General features: G+C 45.0%; 1 protein-coding gene across 2 annotated transcripts in view; it reads right to left on the bottom strand.

Annotated features, from left to right (window-relative positions):
- The window catches only part of NEDD4 (NEDD4 E3 ubiquitin protein ligase), a 242,778-nt gene that overhangs the window by 193,223 nt on the left and 26,709 nt on the right, over nucleotides 1-22,846 (bottom strand). Inside the window, exon 1 of one of the 2 annotated variants that reach the window (XM_056115487.1) lies at nucleotides 9,597-9,660. The exons of the other annotated variant lie outside the window; for it this stretch is intronic. Within the exon in view, the coding sequence (XP_055971462.1) occupies nucleotides 9,597-9,641 (45 nt within the window). The 5' untranslated portion in view covers nucleotides 9,642-9,660. Of the gene's footprint in view, nucleotides 1-9,596; nucleotides 9,661-22,846 lie in introns of those variants that run through there. 2 annotated transcript variants of the gene reach the window in all.

The raw sequence follows: 22,846 nt of genomic DNA on the forward strand, positions 1-22,846 counted from the left end.
GGTGAGGGAGGCAGTATGAAGACTGGAGTAGAAGGAACAACACGCCACCAATGTTTCCACGTGAGAATCCCTCCAAAAAATGGTTGGGTTCCCGGGCTGGAGTGATAGCACAGCGGGTAGGGCATTTGCCTTGCACACAGCCAACATAGCCGACACAGGTTCGATTCCCAGCATCCCATATGGTCCCCCAAGCACCGCCAGGAGCAATTCCTGAGTGCATGACCCAGGAATAACCCCTGAGCATCTCCGGGTGTGACCCAAAAAGGAAAAAAAATGGTTGGGTTCCAACAACCGTTTGAGAAACATTCTGGTGAGCCATTCCTGGACACTCATACAGGGGGTAACGGAAAAAAATTACAAAAAAGAGGACAAAGGATCAAGGGAACAAGAAGGTCCAACACAGTCAAACAATCAAGTGCATTCTCGAAACAATAGCAAAAAGTATCCTACTACAAAACAGAATTTATGGCGCATCTCTCCCCCACACACTAAAGATGACATAACTACACTGACATAGACTAAGACGTATATTAATATAGTCTGATGATGCTGAGTCAGCTCAAAATTCTGTCAGTTTGCAATGTAGTTTGTGGCAGCTGTACAGAAGACTAGTGCAAACCAAAAAAAAAAAAATGAAGTATTTTATAAAGCTGGTACAGCGGTGCAGCTATGAGTAATGCTGTATTTCCTTGGTATAAAGATAAAAACACTAAGTATTTAAGAGGAAAAAACTATTAGAGTAGGAGGGATACATATTTCGAATTTTCTAGGCTTAAAATATTTTATTGAGATTCTGGCTATTGTAAAGAGCGCTGCAATGAAACCTGAGTGCCCAGAACAGATGACTGGTTAAAGAAACTTTGGTACATTTACACAATGGAGTACTATGTAGCTGTTAGAAAAGAGGAAGTCATGAAATTTACATACAACTGGTACTACATAGTGCCAATTGAGTATCATGTTAAGCAAAATGACTCAGAAAGAAAGGGATAGACATAGAAAGATTGCATTCATCTGGGAAACATAAAGTAACAAAATAGGAGACTAACACCCAAGAATGGCTGAGATTAGTACCAGGAATTTTACTCCATGGCTTGGAGGCCAGCCACACATGCTAGGGGAAAAGGGAGCTCAGATGGAGAAGGGAGCACCAAATAAAGGGTGTTGGGAGGATCCTCCCAGGATGGGAGAAGCACGCTGAAAGTAGACTATAGACCAAACATGATTGCCACTCAATGCCTCTTTTGGAAACCACAACACCCAAATGGAGAGCGAGAACAGAGGGGAATGCCCCGCCACAGAGGCAGGTGGGATGGGGGAGATGGGGGGTGGGAGGGATACTGGGATCCGTGGTGGTGGGAAATGGGCACTGGTGGAGGGATGGGTATTTGATCATTGTATAACTGAAACCCAAGCACAAAATTTGTAAGTCTGCAACTGTACCTCATGGTGTCTCACTAATAAAAAAATAAATTAATTAAAAAAATATTTTATTGAAATTCTTCACTGCTTGGATACAAGTGTGAAGGTGCTTGTATCCAGGTAGTTGTTAACAATAAAGTTTAAAAAATGGCCTGGTTCATATTTAAGTGCCCCCACAATTCTAGGCAGTTTTACCTCTGTAAGCTGATAGTTGTTCACACTATTTTCTAATGTATAAAAAGAAATGGAAAATGTGTGTTGGGATTTGGGGGGGGGGGGGTTCTGTACCTGCAGTTCTCCTGACCTGGAAGGCTGCTGGCCCCACCCTCCACCTAACTCCGACTGCCCTTAATTCCAGCTAAAGGTGACTCTCTATCCTCTCTCCCTTACCATACGAGATGACTCCAGTTTTGTTTTGTATTTTTTCTATCACATACTTTCTAATCGCTGGAGCGATAGCACAGCATAAAACATTTGCCTTGCATGTGGCCAGCCCAGCCGAGCTGGGTTCTATTCCACCACCCCTCTCAGAGAGCCCGGCAAGCTACCGAGAGTATCTCGCCCGTACAGCAAAGCCTGGTAAGCTACCCGTGACGTATTCGATATGCCAAACACAGTAACAAGTCTCACAATGGAGACATTACTGGGCCTGCTCAAGCAAATCGATGAACAATGGGAAGACAGGACAGTGACAGGACTTTTTTATATTCCCTTTCCTTCATTGCATTTATAAAACACTGATACATTCTGTTGTTACTACCCTCCCTCCCTCTCTCTCTGGGATATAAATTCAGTGAGTCTATCCTGGGACTGGAGCAATAGCACAGTGGGGAGGCCGTTTGCCTTGCACACAGCCAACCCAGGTTCAATTCAAAGCATCCCATATGGTCCCCCGAGCACCACCAGGAGTAATTCCTGAGTGCATGAGCCAGGAGTAACCCCTGAGCATCGCCGGGTGTGACCCAAGAAGACTGGGCTGGAGTGATAGCACAGTGAATAGGACGTTTGACTTGCACGCGGCTGACCCGGGTTCAATTCCTTTGCCCCTCTCGGAGAGCCCAGCAAGCTACCGAGAGTATCCCACCCGCACAGCAGAGCCTGGCAAGCTCCCCATGGTGTATTCGATATGCCAACAACAAGTCTCACAATGGAGACGCTACTGGAGCCCACTAGAGAAAATCAATGAACAATGGGAGGACAGTGCTACCGTGCATCCTGCATCACTTTAGCCTCCTGACATAGTTCAAATGCCTGACACATCACAAGTGTTCAATGGCAAACACTGTGATAATATGGCTGAAGTATAACCTAGAGCCTGGTGGACAGCAGGTGTCAATCAGTGGCAGCCAGGGTAATATTTAGGTGGGTTCTTTTTCTCTGAAGGAACACGTTCTTCTTAAAGCACCTCTAGGCCCTAATGGCGTTGTTCCCATTCTTCTCTCCATTGCCCTAACATGTCTCCTACGGACAGAGAAGTCAGACATTTGGTTCAGGCTGTGGTTATGTTCGGCAACAATCAGATCAGCTCCTCCAGAACCTCAGGAACGCACACAGCCCTCTGTTCACCTGTTTTTAATTTTTTTCTTTTTGGGTCACACCCAGCAATGTTCAGGGGTTATTCCTGGCTCCGCACTCAGGAATCACTCCTGGCAATGCTCGGGGGACCATACGGGATGCTGGGAATCGAACCCAGGTCGGCCGCGTGCAAGGCAAACACCCTACCTGCTGTGATATTGCTCTGGCCCCTCTGTTCACCTGTTTGTGCTGTGTTTCTCCAAATGTCTATCTCGACTGCTCTCTCCATTCATGTAAAGCCTGACAGGATCAGCCAGGATCAGCCGCCACAGAAACGAGAAGAGGGAGAGGTTGGTTCCCCTGCTCTGCGTCAGTAATTTACAATATGCCTTTCAGCTCCAAGATTCTACTTCCATGTCATGTATGAATAGTGAACTGTAAAAGCAACTTAAAGTCTGCTTTTGCAGGGAGGGGAACAGGAGGACACCTGGTCACACCAAACAGTGTTCCTGCCAGGAATCACTCCTGGCTCTGCTCAGAGGACAACAGAGGATGCTGGGGATCCGACCTGTGTCACTGCATCCTAGACATGTGCCCTGCAGTACTTTATCTCCAGTCTGACAACTTCTTGTCTCTTGTCTCCTCTTCACATCCTCATACACAGGAGTTCGGCAGGCCCATGGGCATTATTTGGGGAAGATTTGGAAACATTATAAAGGGGCCTGGCAAACAGCCACAGCAGCACCAGGCACTGGTGGTAGGGAATGTGCAGAGAGAGACATGTCCAAAGCATGACGCTGGCATGGGGTCACGGAGGAAAGTGGAGTGTCGCCAAGAGACCCATCAGGAGCACTCCCACAGGCACCTAAGGGTGCAGGGAGCTGGAAGTGGGATGCAGGGTTGCAGGCCCAGATGACTGCATGATTGGGAAATGTGTTTCCAAAACATAAACAAACGGATGAGTCAATAAATAAATACAACAGGGCTAATGAAAGTCAGACGTTTAACTGCTACAGATGATCTGTATGGCTACAAAAGATCCCGAGGTAGTAAATCAAACTGCAGGGATATGTTATAGATTTTTTTTTTTAATGTGCTCAGCGTGTGGATTGGATGGTAGTGCTGCATCAGTGTTGATTTCCTGCTATTGTGCAGTATTCTTGTTGTAGAAAAATGTGCAATACTTAGAGGCAATGGAAAATTGCAGCTTGCCCTCGGATGGCTCAGGAAAGGGCTAACAGCAGTAGGAAGAAACCAAGAATTATGGGGTAATTGTCGTAAAATATCAACATTGGTCAGCAGTTGGAGAATCTGCATAAGGAGAGTTTGGGGTTCTCTGTACTATACTTTCAACCTTTCTGTTTGTTTAAAATAACTCATTTAAAAATTCCTTAGTAGATTCACAAGTAAAGCTCTCAGAAGAGAGCAATACACTGCAGAGATGCCTCCAGAACTCGCGCCAGGCTGTCTCATCCGGTCAACCCAGAGGGGAACGGATGAGTACCCCCATTTGCCCCCAACAAAGTCCGAAAACCTACAGAACTCAATCACTACCATGCTCACAGCAGATTTCCACAGGATCGGATGAGTCTCATTCATGGGTGAATCTGCTGAAAAACCCAAGTATGTGGGACTCGTGACTGAAATCTCCAGGCTCACATGGAGTCAGGAATGGGGGGCCTCCCCCCCCCCGTTTCCTCTGCTTCCGGTAGCCTGGCAGTCACGCCCACAAACTGCCTCTAGCTCATCTAAGCTCATTAATGGCCATGATCCAGAGATTCACAAATTAATCTCTCAGAAGTGAGCAACAGGAGGACAAATGCCAGAGAGATGACTCCAGACCCCAAAGTCACCATCCAGTTAGTAGCATTCTAGCACCGTCCTCCCGTTGTTCATCCATTTGCTTGAGCGGGCACCAGTAATGTCTCCATTGTGAGATTTGCTGTTACTGTTTTTGGCATATCGAATATGCAACAGGGAGCTTGCCAGGCTCTGCCACGCAGGTAGGATACTCTCGGTAGCTTGCCAGGCTCTCCGAGAGGGATGCAGGAATCAAACCCGGGTCGACTGTATGCAAGGCAAATGCCCAATCTGCTGTGATAGTGCTCCAGCCCCACCATCTGGCTAAAAAATAAAATAAATTAACCTCAGCTGTATCACTGTATTTAAAATTTTAGAATTCCTGGGGCACACACCCACATTTGCGGCCTTGCAATATCTCATACTCTACACCACTAATGTACCAAGACAAAGGTTTGGTGGTTCCAGGGTGAACTCTTTTTCCTTGTTTACGTCAAGTTTCACTTGTCAGAAACAGAAATCGCTTGAGGAGAAATCGCTTTTAAGAAGACTAAATTCATGGAATTAAGTGCTTACAGAACTGTAAGAAAAGTCAATGGGGCCAAAGGTAGCACACCAAACCCAACACTAGTCCACCCAACAACTTGATAAGCTGTCACTTTCATCAGAGAACCAAAGAATCAGGAATCTACCAAGTCTGTCCGTTTTAAGAATACAAGAAACTGCATTCCAGAAAGCCTTGGCAACCACTTCTGCAACTTCCTATCAACACCCACAAAATAAGCCAGACTTTCTGCAGGTAAGTCACTGTCTCTATTACTCCAAAAGAACCAAGGAATGCACAGTGAGGCTCCATTTCATCTCCTTCCCACATCTCAAGTCAGTGCCACTAAAATGGGCATGATCTGAAGAGAAAGATTTATACAAGCTGAAAAGAAACCAGAGGATACTGGGGCTGGAGCGATAGCACAGCGGGTAGGGCGTTTGCCTTGCACATAGCCAACCCGGGTTTGATTCCTCCATCCCTCTCGGAGAGCCCGGCAAGCTCCCAAGAGTATCCACCCACACGGCAGAGCCTGGCAAACTCCCCGTGGCGTATTCAATATGCCAAAAACAATAACAAGTCTCACAATGGAGATGTTACTGGTGCCCACTCGAACAAATCAATGAACAACGGGAAGACAGTATTACGGTGCTAATATGGGCACAACCTATTTTACAACCTATTTACACCCACATGCTCCGCACAGGGGTTTCAGAAACATGTTCTGCTTCCCAGCCTCTGTGGCCCAGGAAGCTGGGGACTCAGGGTTAGGAAGGATGCTGACACCAAGTCACCACATCAACCCCAGGCTCACCAAAGATGAGTGAGACTTATCCCCCACTCTCAATCTTAAGGGACTGTCAGAACACTTTGGGTACAAATTATATGACATGAACTCCTCTTTTCATTAGACTTTTAACAGAAAACTTCTGCACATGAAGCCAAGACCGTCTCCTGTCACTGTCACTATCCTCCCGTTGTTCATGGATTTGCTCGAGCGGGCCCAGTAACGTCTCCATCGTGAGACTTTGTTGTTACGTGTTTGGCATATCGAATACGTCACCAGGAGCTTGCCAGGCTTTGCCGTGCGGGCAAGATACTCTCCATAGCTTGCCAGGCTCTCCAAGAGAGGTGGAGGAATTGAACCCAGCTCAGCCAGGCTGGCTATATGCAAGGCAAACGCCCTACCCGCTGTGCTATCGTGCTATCGCTCCAACCCAAGACCTTCTCCTACTAAACGGAAATGTAAAAGAAGAGGAAAATTCAATCAACAATGAGGCTGCAAGTTCTTTTTTTCTTTTTGGGTCACACCCGGCGATGCTCAGGGGTTACTCCTGGCTCTGCACTCAGGAATTACTCCTGGTGGTGCTCAGGGGACTATATGGAATGCTGGGAATCGAACTTAGGTTGGCTGTGTACAAGGCAAATGCCCTACCGCTGGACTATCGCTTCAGTCCCCAGGTTTCAAGTTTTTTGAGAGATGCAGTGGTGCTCAGGGTACCATGTGGTACCAGAGGTTGGGATCCAGAGCTCCTGCATACAAAACACATGTTCTAGTCCCACATACAAAGCACATCTCCCAGTTCCGTGATCCAAACTTGGAACATGCAGAGCCTACAGTATGAGTGTGTGGCTTTTCATAATATGAAAACGAAAGTTTTCTCATGATTTTCTATCCAACCATCAGTTTCTTCAATTTTCTCCTTGTTCTGCTGCAAATGTAAAACCAGAATCATCTCTGATTCTGGTTTTTTTTTTTGTTTTGTTTTGTTTTCCTGGAATGGAGAAAAATGGCCTTACTCTTAATCAACAGCAGAGGGCTGCCTATTCCCAAACGAGTCTGTGTGTTTAAAAAAAAAAAAAAAAACAAGGACAGAGAGTGAGGCTGTAAGTCCCTTTCATGTGTATTAAGCACTGTTGCACTGTCCTCCCCGTTGTTTATCGATTTGCTCGAGCGGGCACCAGTAATGTCTCCATTGTGAGACTTGTTACTGTTTTTGACATATCGAATGTGCCACGGGGAGCTTGTCAGGCTCTGCCATGCGGGCAGGATAATCTTGGTAGCTTACTGGGCTCTCTGAGAGGGATGGAAGAATCGAACCCGGGTCCACCACGTGCAAGGCAAACGCCCTACCTGCTGTGCTATCGCTCCAGTCCCAGCACATGGTCCTTATACAGCAGTACATACATGTGTATTACAGACCAAAAAAAAAAGGGGGGGATTCTAGGGATTGCAACTGTACCAGGAAGCTTTTTAGCAGACCTCTCAAAAACAAGCAAGCGCTTCTCCTTCCCTATATCTGGAGTGTTAGCAAGCGCAGGGCAGGGCAGCCAATGACTGCACACTGAGTGGATCACCCTGGAGACAAAGGAACAAGGGGAAGCCCACACTTCATACCAGGTCTCCTGTCTCGCTACCTTACTCCTCTTCCTCAGTGTGGATGAAATAAACACGAGAAGCATGAAGAGGCTTGAAACATGAACCCAAAAAGCAGAGATCCACCCCCACCCCACCCCCAGCCCCATCTTGAAGACAGAAACTGGGAAGCCAGGAAACTGAATTACATAAGGATCCTCCATCAAGTTCATGGAGGGGGTGAGGGAAGGGGGAGAGGGGGCCAGATCCAATTTCTCCCCCAACTCACCTTAGAGCCAGGGTGGCGCACCAGGCGTGTCCCCAAGATAAAATTAAAAAGTGGAGTTTCAGGCCTCTGCCGCAGATGCTCACTGAGGACCCACTAACTGTCACCACCAGTGGTTTGATTTCTCTGGATACAGCAGAGATGTGGAACGGTGCTAAACTGTAAACTGAACCATCAAACTGCCATCATTTGTCCCCACCACTCTGCTTCCCTTCTGATTGCAAGAAGCATTTAAATTCCCCCTGTATTACATCACCACTCTCAACGACACCCCGCCAATGGGCCTGCATCAAGAACTGCCCACCGCTTAAAAACAAGCGACTGTCAAAAGAAATGTGCCAGAGAGAGAGAGAGTAAGGTGGGGTAAGGCACTTGCCTTCCATGCTGCCTGCCAGGGTGGCATCCCTGACACCACACATAGTCCCCCACACACTGGCAGGAATGATCCCTGAGTATAGAGCCAGGTGAGCACTGCTGGGGTATGGGCCAAAAAAGAATGAAGGAAAGAAGGGAGGGAGAGAGAGAGGGCCAGAGGGAGGGAAAAGAGAAGGGGAGAAGCTTGCAGACACCAAGTTACCGAGAGGATGCACCCTTGCAAGACTCAGAAAATACCAGCAGCCTAAAGATGGTTGCTGGGTGTCCAGTCAGATTCAATTTGCTGACAGGCACCTAAGACAGCAGAATCAGACAAGAATGCTTTTATATAATTCCCCTCAACAAAACAGCCACCTACTGGTTTCTTCTGTCTCTCTCCTCTCTTTCTCCTCTCCCTCTCAATTTTTTGGGGGGAGGTCCCATCCTGGTCTGCTCAGGGCTTCCTGCCCAGGTGGAATCATCAGTACTGAGCCCCACGAGTGGCTGCATGCAAGCAAGCCAGGCGCCTTAGCCCCTGTACAATCTCTCAAGTGTCCCCCCCACCCGCAATCGTTTTGGGGGCCACACATCTGACAGTGCTCAGGGATCACTCCTGAAGCCCGGGGACTTTACGCGGTGCTGGGGGATGGAACCTGGCTCAGCAGTGTGCACGGCCACCCACTGCACTGTCTCCCCGTCCCGTCCCGGACTAGGCCCCCTTTCTGGGCACCCAATTCCCCTTCTGAGCCGATCGGCAGCAAGAAGAGAGACCAACCACATTTCCCTTGGAACAGAAGCACTTCCCCAAGGGCCCTTTCGTGGGAAGTCGAGAAAGCGCGTGTGTCTTCTCAAACCTCAGGACGTTACTTAATCTGCAAAGTGAACAGCTCCGGGAAGTCCAAGTATTCCGCTTTAAAACAAAACAAAACAAACAAACAAAAAACCACCAAACCCTCCCGGTAAACGCCGTGAAACGGCAGGCGTGGCCCCACACTTGACACTTGCTGCTCTCCGAGCTCTTCTCCCGGGGGTCGGCGGTGGGGGGGGTGCCGGAGGGGAGGGAAGGAACTTCAGCCGCGCCAGTCGGCGACCTCGACGCGCCCAGACGCGCCACGCGCCCGCTCCGGGCCCGGGTCGGCGAGGCCCCTCGGCGGGCGCCCACCGTGGCGCCCCACGAGCCGGGCGCCCCGGCGGCCCGACCCGGCCCGGCCCGGCCCAGCCCGGCTCAGCGAGAGGGGGCGGCGGCGCGCGCCCCCGCAGACCCCAGCGCGCCCGCGCACGGGGCCGCGCGCCCCACCCTTCCCCGCGCCCCCGCGCACCTCGTCCTCCGGGAGCCCGAGCACCGCCGCGGCGCCAGTGGCCATCTCCGAACGGTCTGCGGCGGCCCGGACACGCCGGCCCCCGCCCAGGCGCTGGGAACCGACGTGCGGGGGCGGAGGCGGGGCCGCGGGAGGAAGCGGGGGCGGCGCTCCCGCCCGGGGCCGCACTGCCCGCCGCGGGAAAGGGCCGGCGGCGGCGGGGGCGCGCGGCACGGGGGGCGCGCGGCACGGAGGGCGCGCGGCACGGGGGGCGCGCGGCACGGGGGGCGCGCGGCGGGCCTCCCTTCGCCGCAAGGGCCCCGGGCAGGAGCGCATGCGTGACGCGGCCGGCTCGGCTCGGAGGCGCGCGCCCACCTTCCCGCGCCCGGAACCAGGGCACCCCGGGGCCGGCCCTGGCACTTGGGAAGCCCGGGGCGGGGCTCTGGCGGCAGGGTTCCAGCGCTGCAGTGCTCCCTGAAAGCCGCCTCCGAGCTCCGTGCCTCCCGCCCACAAGAACCGCGCCGCCCGCCAGAGTCTCAGCGCTCCTTGCAGTCATTTCGACTGGCCAGCGTTTGGGTCCAGGAGATCCGGGACCTTCGGACCTGGATGAAAGCCCAGCAGGGGGTTGCAGCGAACTGGGACAGCTGCGGCGGCGGCGGCAGCAGCATTACATCTAGGATCCGAACTTCTCACCCTGCCCATCGTAAGCCTACCCAGGTCCTGGTTCATCTTTCAAGTACCCCAGAGGCCCGCCCCCTGGTGCCACTTGGAAATAGGAAGCAGGAAGATTAGACGATGAGCCTGGACCTGGATTGGATGGCGAGAAACACCTGCCTTGCAAGCGCACAACTAGAAGTTTGAGGTCTCGTGCTACTGGATGCACCCAGCACCCTCCTGGAGAGCTTTGGCGGCAGGAAAATCCAGAATTGCCAGCAGCGAATTGTCCAAATTGTGCAAGCCCTGGACCACGGAGGGTATGAGCCTAGCGAGCACCGCCACTCAATGTACCCGCTCCACGACCCAGCGGGCGCGCGCAGAACTACTGGTACTGCAGCCGCGAAAGCATCAGTTAGAGGGAAGGGATGAGGGAATGAACAAGGACCTCCGATTTATGGGATCGTGATGGTATTTCATAGTCATGAGCGATGGGTTTTGCAGTTCCACAATTACATGAACCGCACCAAAGATTTCTCCGTAAGAGAAAATAGGAGAGAAAAAAACTCAGTGCTCGTAAGCACCGATGAGTAGGATTCATCTTTTTCCTACAGGTTCAGAAATTTACTAAAGTCTAGATTCAAAATTTAACTAAGTTTTCTTTGCAGATCCCAGAAGAAGCAGTCTTAAGTGCTGAAAAGTGGCAACACCAAGATCTGCTCAGCATATTTAAAGTATAACAAAATCCTACATATCAAGGTAGCCCCTTCTGTTTGGTTGATATGTAGGGTTTTGTTATACTTTAAATATGCTTAGCAGATCTTTTTCATTCATACTATGTATGGAAAATTCCATAACAGTACAATATTTAATATCAGTATGGGACAGTCAAGTAAAAGTGAGTGAAGAATTCCAGAGTGGTCAGGAATTATTGACTTAATTAAAATTTCAAAGCCACATAACTGTCTCATATCCATATGTGTTTAGAAGTTAGAAGTAAAATAATCTGAAGATATTCAGAATACCCTTTTATTATTTTTGGAAGTAAAACTTTCCCATAATCTCTGGTACATTTTCAATTTACCAAATAATTTTTATTAATTTTTTTCAGATTTTATTAAAGCATTGCTATTTACAAAGTTATCCACATTTGTGTATTTTATATATGGCATTCCATCACCCCTCCATCTGTGTCAACTTCCCTCCACCATGTCCCCAGGTTCCGTCTCCTCCTGCCCCACTGCCCCAGCCACAACCTACCAGATATCTTGACAGCCACCTCTTAAGTTTGGTTATTAAAGCTTAGGCCTTGTAATTTCAGTGTTGTGATTTGGATATTTACTTCCATCACTCCTTAACACCACCAATGGACTTTGACCCCTGCCCCCTACCCCCATTGCTTCTCATCTGTCTTTTTCTCCTTTCCCCTTCTATTTCGTTCCTTCTCCTTCCTATACTCTGGGGCCAAGGATGATCTAGGCATTCCCCTCCCCCCCCAACCTATGAACCATTGCATTTCCTCATCCAGTTACTTTAACTGGTACATTTTTTTTTAATAATTAAGTAGGACATTCATGCCATTTAGTTACAAACAGGTATAGACATTTTTCATTCTACTAAAATTAAGTAGTGGATCAAAAGTGGTCATACAACCTAAAACTGGTAATAAAATCAACCAAAAATTTCAGGGGATTAATAAAGCATCAGCAGAAAATCCCAAAAGGAGAGGTAACTGCAGAATGCCTGTGTGTGTGAGTGTGTGTGTGTGTGTGTGCATGTGTGTAAGAATGTGTGTGTTGGGGGCCGTGGGGGGCAATTACCAGGTGGGACAGTTTGATGCTTGGACCCTAAAAAGCCTCAAGGCCACATCTTGATCCCTGTAGAATCAAGGTCTATTCCTAACTGCTCAGGAGCAACTCCTGACAGTGCTAAGGGAACCAGATGTGTGTCAGCAACTTAAACCAGGACTGACTGCATGCAAGTCAAGTGCCTTACCTTCAGTACTATTTATCTGGCCTCTCCTCCAGTTTTCTTTTAATGTTTTGTGCCTATTTGTAAAAATTTTTCCTTATGATTTAGCTATTTTGAACATTTGCAGTGTTGTTTAGGTAACGCATTTGTAGTGTTATTTAGGTGAATTACTATTAGTGATTTACATTGTTATTTAGATCACATTGTTATTTAGATTAATTAATTGTTAATTAATTAATTAGTTCTGAAATTTAATGGTAGTTCTGAAATTTAATGGCAGTTCCAAATTTATGAGTTGAGATTATAATATTTTCCCTAAGGTGTATTATAGTCAAAAACAAAAACATCAATTTGCAATTGAAGTGTTAAAACTTATTCCGTAATGCATTTTTAAATTATGTAATTGCCAATCAAGACATATTTACAAAAGAAAAATAACAGAAAACTATAAAAACAGCTTAACTTTCCTATGGAAAGGCATTAAGAGGAACATTATTCACATTGTGGATTTCTCCAAAAGAGAAAAGATAAAAGGAGTAGAAACCCTATCTGAAGAATGATTGCTTGAAACATCCTAACTTGAAAAAGGAATTAAATATGACATACAAGAGGTTCCAAATGTTACAAACAAAATAAACCCAAGTATTACCGGAGCATGGTTCAACCAGTTGAAGCACATGCTTTGCATGCATGAGCCCTAAATTCAATCCCTGGCACCACATGGTCCTCCTTGCTTTGACGTCAGTGACCCTCAAGCACTAAGTCAGGAGTAGCTCCTGACCACCACTGGGTGTAGCCCAAAAGTCAAAAAGAAAAATAAGTAAACGCAACTGAACACCCAAATACATAAGTGGACAAACTAAAGGTAGCTAAGATGCAGCAGGTATCAAGGTAAAAACAAACCACGTACCTCCCTTACCTGTGGGTTTTTCAACAGAAACTTGGCAAGATACAGTGGGATGGCATGATATTATGTATTTCAATTTCTGAAAGACTTTTGACCAAGACTATTTTATCCTTCCGTACTTTTTTATTAACATTCATAAGTGAAGGAGTGATATACTTATTACAAAATAGCAAAATTTAATGCTATTCATCACCACCAGAGCAGTCTTGCAAGCAACTTTAAGTGGATCCTATAAAATAAACAATCAAGGGCGAGAGAGGTAATGCAGGGTTAAGGCCTCTGCCTTATATGTGGCCAACCCTGGTTAGTTTCTGGTACCATGTCAACCCGTATGCCTCTTCAGGAACTGGCCCGGGTTTCCGAGGTAACCCCTAGCACCACAGGTCCAAGATGCACCACATTCTCAGATCCTCAGATTGAACCACTGGCTGTTTAGCTGACAATTGCCAGGAGGGGTACCAAGATTTCCTCAGCATTGCTTGAGAGACCCAAAAAGTAAATAAAAATTAATGAATAAAAGGAAATCCACTAGAATCACTGAGATACCAAAAATAAACACTGCGAGATAAAATGAGTATATATGTATATATTTATATATTTTACAATAATAAGTTCAAGATCAATTTTCCAAATAGACCACAAGTATAAAACTTTATGTATTAACTACAGGACAATCTTAAAACAAAAACCTATTGATTAAAACATGAGAAATCAGGAAAGGAATTAAACACAATACAAAAGGTATGACATCTGTGGAAGAACAAGAGAAGAAAATATCAAAGAAACAAAGGAAAACAAAAATTCCCAAATAATAAAATGACAATAAATACTAAGTTATCAATAACTCTAAATGTTAGTGATCTAAACTCACCAGTTTAAAATGCATAGAACAGCTGAGTGGAACAAAACCTACAGGAAATATCTTATCCCTCAAGACAAATACAGGCTCCAGGTATAGATGAATGAAGTCTTTATAAGCAAATATAAGCTGAAAAAGGTAGATATGGGGGCCAGAGTGGTAGAATAGTGAGTAGGGTCCTTGCCTTGCACACAGCCAACCAGGGTTTGATCCCACCCACCCCATATGTTCTCCTGAGCACACTAGGAGTAATCCCTGAACACAGAGTCAGAAGTAAGATGTTAGTACCACCAGGCGTGGCCCCAAACAAACAACAACAAAGTAGATATAATCATTATTAATCAGACATATTTTTAGATTAAGAGAAATAAAATATGGAAAAGGACATTATACAAAATTAAGGGCTTAATGTGACAAAAATATTACAAATAAATATATGTGTCAAAATATATAAAACAAAATATAACATAAAATTTTGTTAATATAACAAAAGTTATACTGAAATCGATAAATAACTCAGTCACAATCAGATATGGATTAAGTAGAAACATAGGAAACAATAGCCCTAAATAACAGACTAGACCAGAGGGGTTGAACAGACATTTACAAGACATTTTACCAAAAAGTACTTTGAATTTGCATTTTTCCCAAATGCACTTGGAAAAATTACACAACAGACCAAATGCTGGGAAATAAAACAATTGTCCATAAGCTTATGAAAATTTAATTCATCCCATATATTTTTCCAAATTACAACTATATAAAATTAGAAACTAGCCACAAAAAAAGAAAACCAGACAAACCCTCATACATGTGGAGACTAAACAATGTACTTCACAATAACTGCTGGATTAGCAGAAAATTAAATAAGAGATTTAAAAATACCTAGAGATAGTGAATATAAATACACATGTTTCAACCTGAAAACCTACAGGATGAAGAAAACATGATACTAAGAGTGAAGCTGATAACAATATAGAACTTCATCGACTGTCACGGTCACAGTCCTCCCGTTATTCATCGATTTTCTCGAGCGGGCCCAGTAACATCTCCATTGGAGACTTTGTTGTTGCTGTGTCTGGCATATCAAATACATCACGGGTAGCTTGCCAGGCTCTCCGAGAGGGGCAGAGGAATCGAAACCAGGTCCGCCATGTTGGCTGCGTGCAAGGCAAACGCCCTACCCCCGTATCGACAAATGAAAAAAATATTAAATAAACAATTGAGTCAACATAATTAAATAAATGTAACTAAAAGTAACTGGGGGAAAGAAGAGCAAAGCCAAGAGTTAGTAGAAGAGATCACGTGGCTGCTTCTCCCCAAGGGAGCATAAAATGAGGCCCCCGTAGCCATGCCACCAGACTCCGCACCAGGCTGTTTTCACTCAGGGCGCCCCAGAGTGAAAACTTGGCTCTCACCCGCCCCAAGGGACCCAGACCTGGAAACTGACCTCCACAACCCACCTGCCACCATGCTCGAGGCCGCTCCCCACCCACTCGGGCCAAGCCTTACATATGCATGAACATATTCCTGGACCACGTGTCCATGGCACATCACATGACACTCCCTACCCTTTCTCCATAATAGCCACACCATATTTGATGGGGTTCAGAAAGTAGGCAACAAATCATAGAGGGAAATATATATATATATATATGCATATATACATACTTTGGACAAACTTGCAGGCTATCGAATGTAGCCTGCCCACAGGGCAGAGTCTGGCAAACTCCCCGTGGCGTACCAAATATGCCAGATACCAGTAACAATGATGGGTCTCATTCTCCTAAATAGCCTTGAATATAATCTCAGGGCTAGGATGAAAGAGACGTTACTGGGGCCTGCTCGAGGCAATCGACGAATAACAGGATGATGAAATGAAAAAAATGAAAATACATACTTTCAGATATACACCAAAGCTCACATCACCCAAACTTTAACAACATGTTAGTGATATCCTATAGAATGTCTTAATGGCTCCTGCCAAAATAGAACAATCTTCACACTGTTTCCTATATGAACACTTTTTTGTAAGCATGTTCAGCAGTTCTTCATAACAGACAATACAAAATATATTATTTCGGTTGTGTTTTGGGACAGGGATTGGGGCTTGGGATGGAAACATCCCAAATTTGGTAGTGGGAAGGTGTAATGGTGGTGTTTCAATATAAATATAATCAAATATTGTGAACTAAATTATAAAATAATAAAATTTAAAAAGAGTTAGTAAAAGAAAGAAAATAGAGTGGGAATAAATAAAACAGGAGCAAACAACAAAAGACCAATGAAACCAAGGGTTATTTTTGTTTGGGGGACTTTCTTTGCTTGTTTTTTGTTTTGGGTTTGGGGGGAGGGGGTTATTCACAAGGTTTTAGCTAGGAACAAGAAAAATAAGAGAGAAAATTCTAAAAAAATGGACTCATAAGTGAAGGAGAAATTAAAACAGATGCCATATAAATAGAAAGAATAATTATAGGAGATTACTATAGATAGCTATATTCCAATTACTTTGATAATCTATAAGAAATGGATACAATTTTAGAAAAATATAACTTACTAAGATTAAAACATGAATAAATTAAAAAATCTGAATTGGCTGATCACAAGTAGGAAAACTGAAAAGTAAATTATAAAAGCTTTCAAAAAATTCAGCACCCTTTGTACTAAACTCTACCACGGGAGAACTTAAACAGTTCTTAGTCTTGTCTGAAAAATTGAAGAGAAATGAATTCTCCCAAATGATTTTTAAGCCAGTGGTGTCCTAATACCAAAAGCAGACAAGGATATCAAATAAAAGTAATCTAGAGGGCTGGAGCGATAGCACAGCGGGTAGGATGTTTGTCTTGCACAAGGCTGACCGGGTTCAATTCCCAGCATTTCATATGATCCCCCTGAGCACCACCAAATAAATATTTTTATTTATTTCTTTGTTTTACATTTGGCTGACCCAATGTTGGACCCCCAGCATCCCATCTTGTCCTCTGAGCATCACCAGGAGTAATCCCTGAGTGCAGAGCCAGGATAAGTCCTAACAACCACTGGGGGCCCAAGAACCAAATATTAAATAAAACAATCCCATTTACAATGGGCAATAGAATCCCAAATAATTAGATACACAGAAGCTTGGTAAAGAGGTTAAAAACTTGTAGAAGGGAATCTACAAGACCCTGTTAAAAGATATAGATAAATGTAGGGCCAGGGAGATAGAGCAGGACTGAAGTACACGCTTTACATACGGGAGGCTGGATTCAGTTCCCGGCAGTGTATATTCCTCCACCACTGGCAGGAGCGACCCTGAACACTGAGCCAGGACTAGTCACAGAGCACTGCTGCTTTGGACCCCACACATAAAGACATAGAACAAGACACTCCATGCACATTGATGCCTAGAATTAATAGGGTCAAAGGGCCCATTTTACAAAAATAGTAGCACTGTAGCACTGTTCTCCCATTGGTCACCGATTTGCTCAAGCAGGCACCAGTAACGTCTCCATTGTGAGTCTTGTTACTGTGTTTGGCATATCGAATATGGGTAGCTTGCCAGGCTTTGCCATGCAGGCAAGATAATCTCGGTAGCTTGTCGGGCTCTCTGAGAGGGGCGGAGGAATCGAACGGCTCAGCCGGGAGAGTCGTGCGCAAGGCAAACGCCCTGCTGCTGTGCTACAAAAACAATATATATATATATATATATATATATATGTATATATATATATAATGCAATATCTATCAATACCAATTGTGTGTGTGTGTGTTTTGGGTCACACCTGGTGATGTTCAAGGGGTTACTCCTGTGACTCTGCACTCAGGACTGGTGGTGCTCAGGGGACCATGTAGCACTGTAGCACTGTCCTCCCGTTGTTCATCAATTTGCTCAAGCGGGCACCAGTAACGTCTCCATTGTGAGACTTGTTGTTACTGTTTTTAGCGTATCGAATATGCCACAGGGAGCTTGCCTGGCTCTGCCATGCAGGTGGGATACTCTCAGTAGCTTGCTGTGCTCTCTGAGAGGGAAGGAGGAGTTGAACTCAGGTTGGCCATGTGCAAGAAAAATGTCCTACCTGCTGTGCTATCGCTCCAGCCCCTGCTATCACTCCATATGGAAAGCAGATGCCCTATGCGCTGTACTATCATTCTGGCCCCTCCAATAATTTTTTTATGAAATAGAACAACAAAAACTAAGGTATATGAAAAATCATTTTTAAAAAATTCAAGTAATCAGAGCCAGAGTATAGTGGATAGGGTGCCTGCCTTACATGTGGCTGGCCTGGGTTCAATCCCCAGCACCACATAAGGTCCCCTATGGTCCCCTGAGTACCACCAGCAGTGATTCCTGAGTGTAGAGCCAGGAGTAACCCCTAAATGTTGCCAGGTGTGGCCCCCAGAAAGCGAAACAAAAAAACAGAGCACTGCTGCTCTGGACCCCACACAAAAACAAAGACATAGAACAAGACACTCCATGCACATTGATACATAGAATTAATAGGGTCAAAGGCCCCATTTTACAAAAACAGTAGCACTGTAGCACTGTCCTCCCATTGTTCATCGATTTGCTCAAGCAGGCACCAGTAACGTCTCCATTGTGAGACTTGTTACTGTGTTTGGCATATCGAATACCTCACGGGTATTCGTTTTAGTTTAGCAAACTAAATATATTGATAGATGAATGGATAGATGAATATTTTTAATTAATAGGGTGTGGTGTGAAGATGTATCCATACTACAAGGGATAGGGCATTTGTGTTGCGTGTAGCTGACTTGGGTTCAATCACAGGCACCATGTATGGTCCCTCCCAACTCTGCCAGGAGTGATCCCTGAGTACAGAGCCAGGAGTAATTACAGAGCATTGCCAGGTGTGACCCAAATCCATCCTCATTGCCCGCAAAAGAAGGCCCCTACTGGGAAAAAGATTCTGTGTGAGGAAGGAAATGAGCACAAGTGAACCAAAACAGGCTAAATTACAACCATCACATTATTGCGCTTCCTTGAAGTGAAAAATAAACATGTTAAAAATCATTTTAAGGAACTATGGAGATAATACAGCAGATAGGGTGCTTTCCTTGCACACAGTTGACCCAAATTCGATCCCTGCAACCCGTATAGTCCATACAGTGCACTTGTGAATTTTTTTAGTAGTTGATCTCTTCTGAGGTTTAACCATGAGTGTGTAAAGCACTTTGGTGGTGGCAGGGGTGGGGATGGAGTGTTGCAGTAGTTTTGTACATCAATACATATACTTTGGCACTAATGTAACCATCTAACCCAAACCTCAATAAAATTTTAAAGGGATATAATATTTACATTGTGAAATACCGCATAACTGGCTAGCTAAGGAGCAATAAGAATCCATCTCAAACATATAATCTTGAGCAACAAAAGCCAGACATAGGGTACAGAAGTTAAGAAGTTTGACTTCCATGTGACCAATCTCAATTTGATTTCCAGCATCACATATGGTCCCCTGCACAAAGCCAGAAGTAAGACCTGAGCACCCCAAGTTGTGCCCCCAAACAAACAAACAAACAAGAAGCTAGACATTAAAAGCACACTACATAATTACTTTTAAGTGAAACTCAAAAATAAGCAAAGCAAATGATGCAATCCTTGAAGAAATTGGTTGAAGAAATTATAGCTAAGAAATTCTCTATGCTGGGGACTGAATCATATACCCAGATCTAAGAAGTTAGAAGAGTTTGAATAAAAAATATATCCAAATAGAAAAACTTCAAAATACATTGTATGTGAAGTAACAAAAGTCAGAGTTTTGAGGTGGTAGCTTGTTTTATGATTTCAGGTCTTAAATCCATTTTTAATTGATTTTGTATATGGAATTAGAGAGTGGTACTGATTCATCCATTACACTGTTCAGTTTTCACAACACCATTTGCTGAAAAGAGTTTCCTTTCTCTGTTGTATGATCATTGCCCCCTTTTCATAGAATATCAATATATGTATGGGTTTATATGTGGGATTATTTTATTCGTTGATATGTGTGTCCATTTATATTACACTGCCATACAGTTTTAATTACTGTCACTTTGTTGTGTAATTTAAAACCACATTATCTGATGCCTCTCTTTCTCTTATTTCTCAGAATTTCTTCAGCTATTTAGATTTGGGAGGAAGGGCATATCCAGTGGTACTCAGGGCTTACTCTTGGCTCTGCACTCAGGGATCACTCCTGGTAGTACTCAGGAGATCATAGGGGATTCTGGGGATTGAACTAGGGTTCACTACATGAAAGACAAGTGTCTTCCCTACTGTACTATCTCTCCAACCCCAGTATTTTTTTTTAATTTATCTAACAAGCCAGTTTGAAAAGGGTAATTTTGCCAAAAAGCTGATTTATATATTGCATAAACTACATTCTTTATGCAGATTAAAATTAACAATGTTAGATTAGCACTGTAGTACTGTGGCACTGTTCTCCCATTGTTCAGCGATTTGCTCAAGTGGGCACAGTAACGTCTTCATTGTGAGACTTGTTGTTACTGTATTTGGCATATCGACTACACCACGGGGAGCTTGCCAGGCTCTGCCGTGAGGGCAGGATACTCTCGGTAGTTTGCTGGACTCTCCGAGAGGGGTGGGGAACTGAACCAGGGTCAGCCACGTGCAAGGCAAATACCCTACCTGCTGTGCTATTTCTCCAGCCCAATAGCACAGCAGGTAATGTGTTTGCCTTGCACGCAGCTGACCCAGGTTCGATTCCCAGCATTCCATATGGTCCCCCGAGCACCGCCAGGAGTAATCCCTAAGTGCAGAGCCAGGAGAAACCCCTGTGCCTCGCTGGGTGTGACCCAAAAAGAAAAAAAGTTAGATTAAATATTTTAATCTCCCTTCTAGTGCATTCCTTGCTAGCTCTGTGTCATATGCAATCTTCCAGAGCCCTAAAGAGAACAAGACTCTGCTCACCATTAGTTTGGCTCTCAGGAGTGAGTGTGAGTAACTGTCTTCCTTGTTTGCAGGAAGATTGTGAACTAGAGAGAGAATAGACATGCATTCGAATGTGGCTTCCCTCATTCTGATGATGTGCTGCATCCTCGCTCACAGTCCGTGGTGGAGAATTGGGTTGGATTTTCTGGCTTCTCTGGAGTCAGTCTTCCAGCAAGTGTTATTTTGTTTGAAGTTTTAATTAGTATTCACAGAGGCAAAGAGAGAATGAGGATATTAGACCCTTGCCTTGCAGGCAGCACCATCGCCCATGTCTTGGGCTTGAACAAAGGCACCACATATGGTCTCCTGAACACCCCTAGGGTTTGCGTCTGAGCACAGAGCCTGGAAGCATCCTTGTCCCCTACAATCCTTAGCGCAAAAATCACAAATTAGAAAAGATTTTAAAAGTAGTCATTTTTATAAACAAATGGGACTATATAAAGTTAAAAAGCTTCTACATGGCAAAAACAAATAAACAAACAACAACAACAAAAACCAGGGCTAAAACTAAGACAGCTAACTGAATGGGAAAAAAATATTTGTGTTCAACACATCAAATAAAGGTTTGATATCCAGGATATATACAATACTAACAAAGATCAACAAAAGAAATGTTCAAATCCTATACAAAAAATGAGGAGAGGAAATGTGCCTGTCAAGTTGAGAAGAAGGGTTTGAGTTGGGATTGGGGTAGGAAGGGAATCTGGGAACACTATTGAAGGGAGGTTGACACTAGTGGAGGGATTGCTGCTGAATTATTGTATGCCTAAAACTCAACTAGCAGTAACTTTGTAAGTCGTGACTGTAGCACTGCACTGTAGCACTGTCCTCCCCTTGGTCATCAATTTGCTCCAGCCCAGTAAAGTCTCCATTGTGAGACTTCTTGTTACTGTGTTTGGTGTATCAAATACGTCATGGGGAGCTCGCCAGGCTCTGCCTTGTGGGCGAGATACTCTCGGTAGCTTGCCGGGCTCTCCGAGAGGGGCGGAGGAATCAAACTCGGGTTGGCCATGTTGGCCACGTGCAAGGCAAACGCCCTACCGCTGTGCTATCTCTCTAGCCCATGGCTGTTTAATAAAAAATTTTTTAAAATTATTTTTAAAGTGATTTTTTTTTTTTGCTTTTTGGGCCACACCCAGCAAAGCTCAGGGATTACTCCTGGCTTTGCACTCAGGAATTACTACTGGCAGTGCTCAGGGGACCATATGGGATGCAGGAAATCGAACCCGATGAGGCTGTGTGCAAGGCAAACACTCTTCCCGCTGTGCTTCAGGCCCTAAAATAACTATTTAAAAAAAATTATCTTCTTTCCTTCTTTGGCATAGATAATCAGGTATTAACTGAATAGATAACACTTAGGAACTAAAAACCACAAGATTTTCAGGTTAAAAGTGAAGAAAACGAGAAGTCAATCCCAGTACTTTGAAGAAACGCTTCATTCTGTTTGCAAGAGCAGCAGGCTGATAGAATGCACAAAATCAAGTGTGGTGACATCTTGAGATGAGGCTTCTTATTTTCTGGGCTGGTGCAATCCTGGAAGTTCCTGAATAGAAATGCAACTTAGGACACAGGGAGAGGCCCCATGCCATTTGGCCTTTTTCTAAATCAGCCACCAAACTCACTATAGTTTTTGGCATTGGTCTTTCTTTCTTTCTTTCTTTCTTTCTTTCTTTCTTTCTTTCTTTCTTTCTTTCTTTCTTTCTTTCTTTTTTTAAATAGGAGTCACATACAGCTGCGCTGGGGAGAGAGGTGACAGGGGCCACTTCTGGTGCCATGTGGGCAGACCGCTTGGGTCTTGCTGTTCAGTGCTTGGGCCTAGCAGTGCTCAGGAGACCTTTGTGATGGTGATGCAGGGGTGGAACGTCGGCACTACACATGTCCTGCACTTTGAGCCTCTGCCCCAGCCACTCATGGTTTTTTTTTTTTTTTGGCTCGAGCGGGCACCA

The sequence above is a fragment of the Sorex fumeus genome, unplaced genomic scaffold (genome assembly GCF_029834395.1).
Source record: "Sorex fumeus unplaced genomic scaffold, SorFum_2.1 ptg000029l, whole genome shotgun sequence".
Lineage (NCBI taxonomy): Eukaryota > Metazoa > Chordata > Mammalia > Eulipotyphla > Soricidae > Sorex > Sorex fumeus.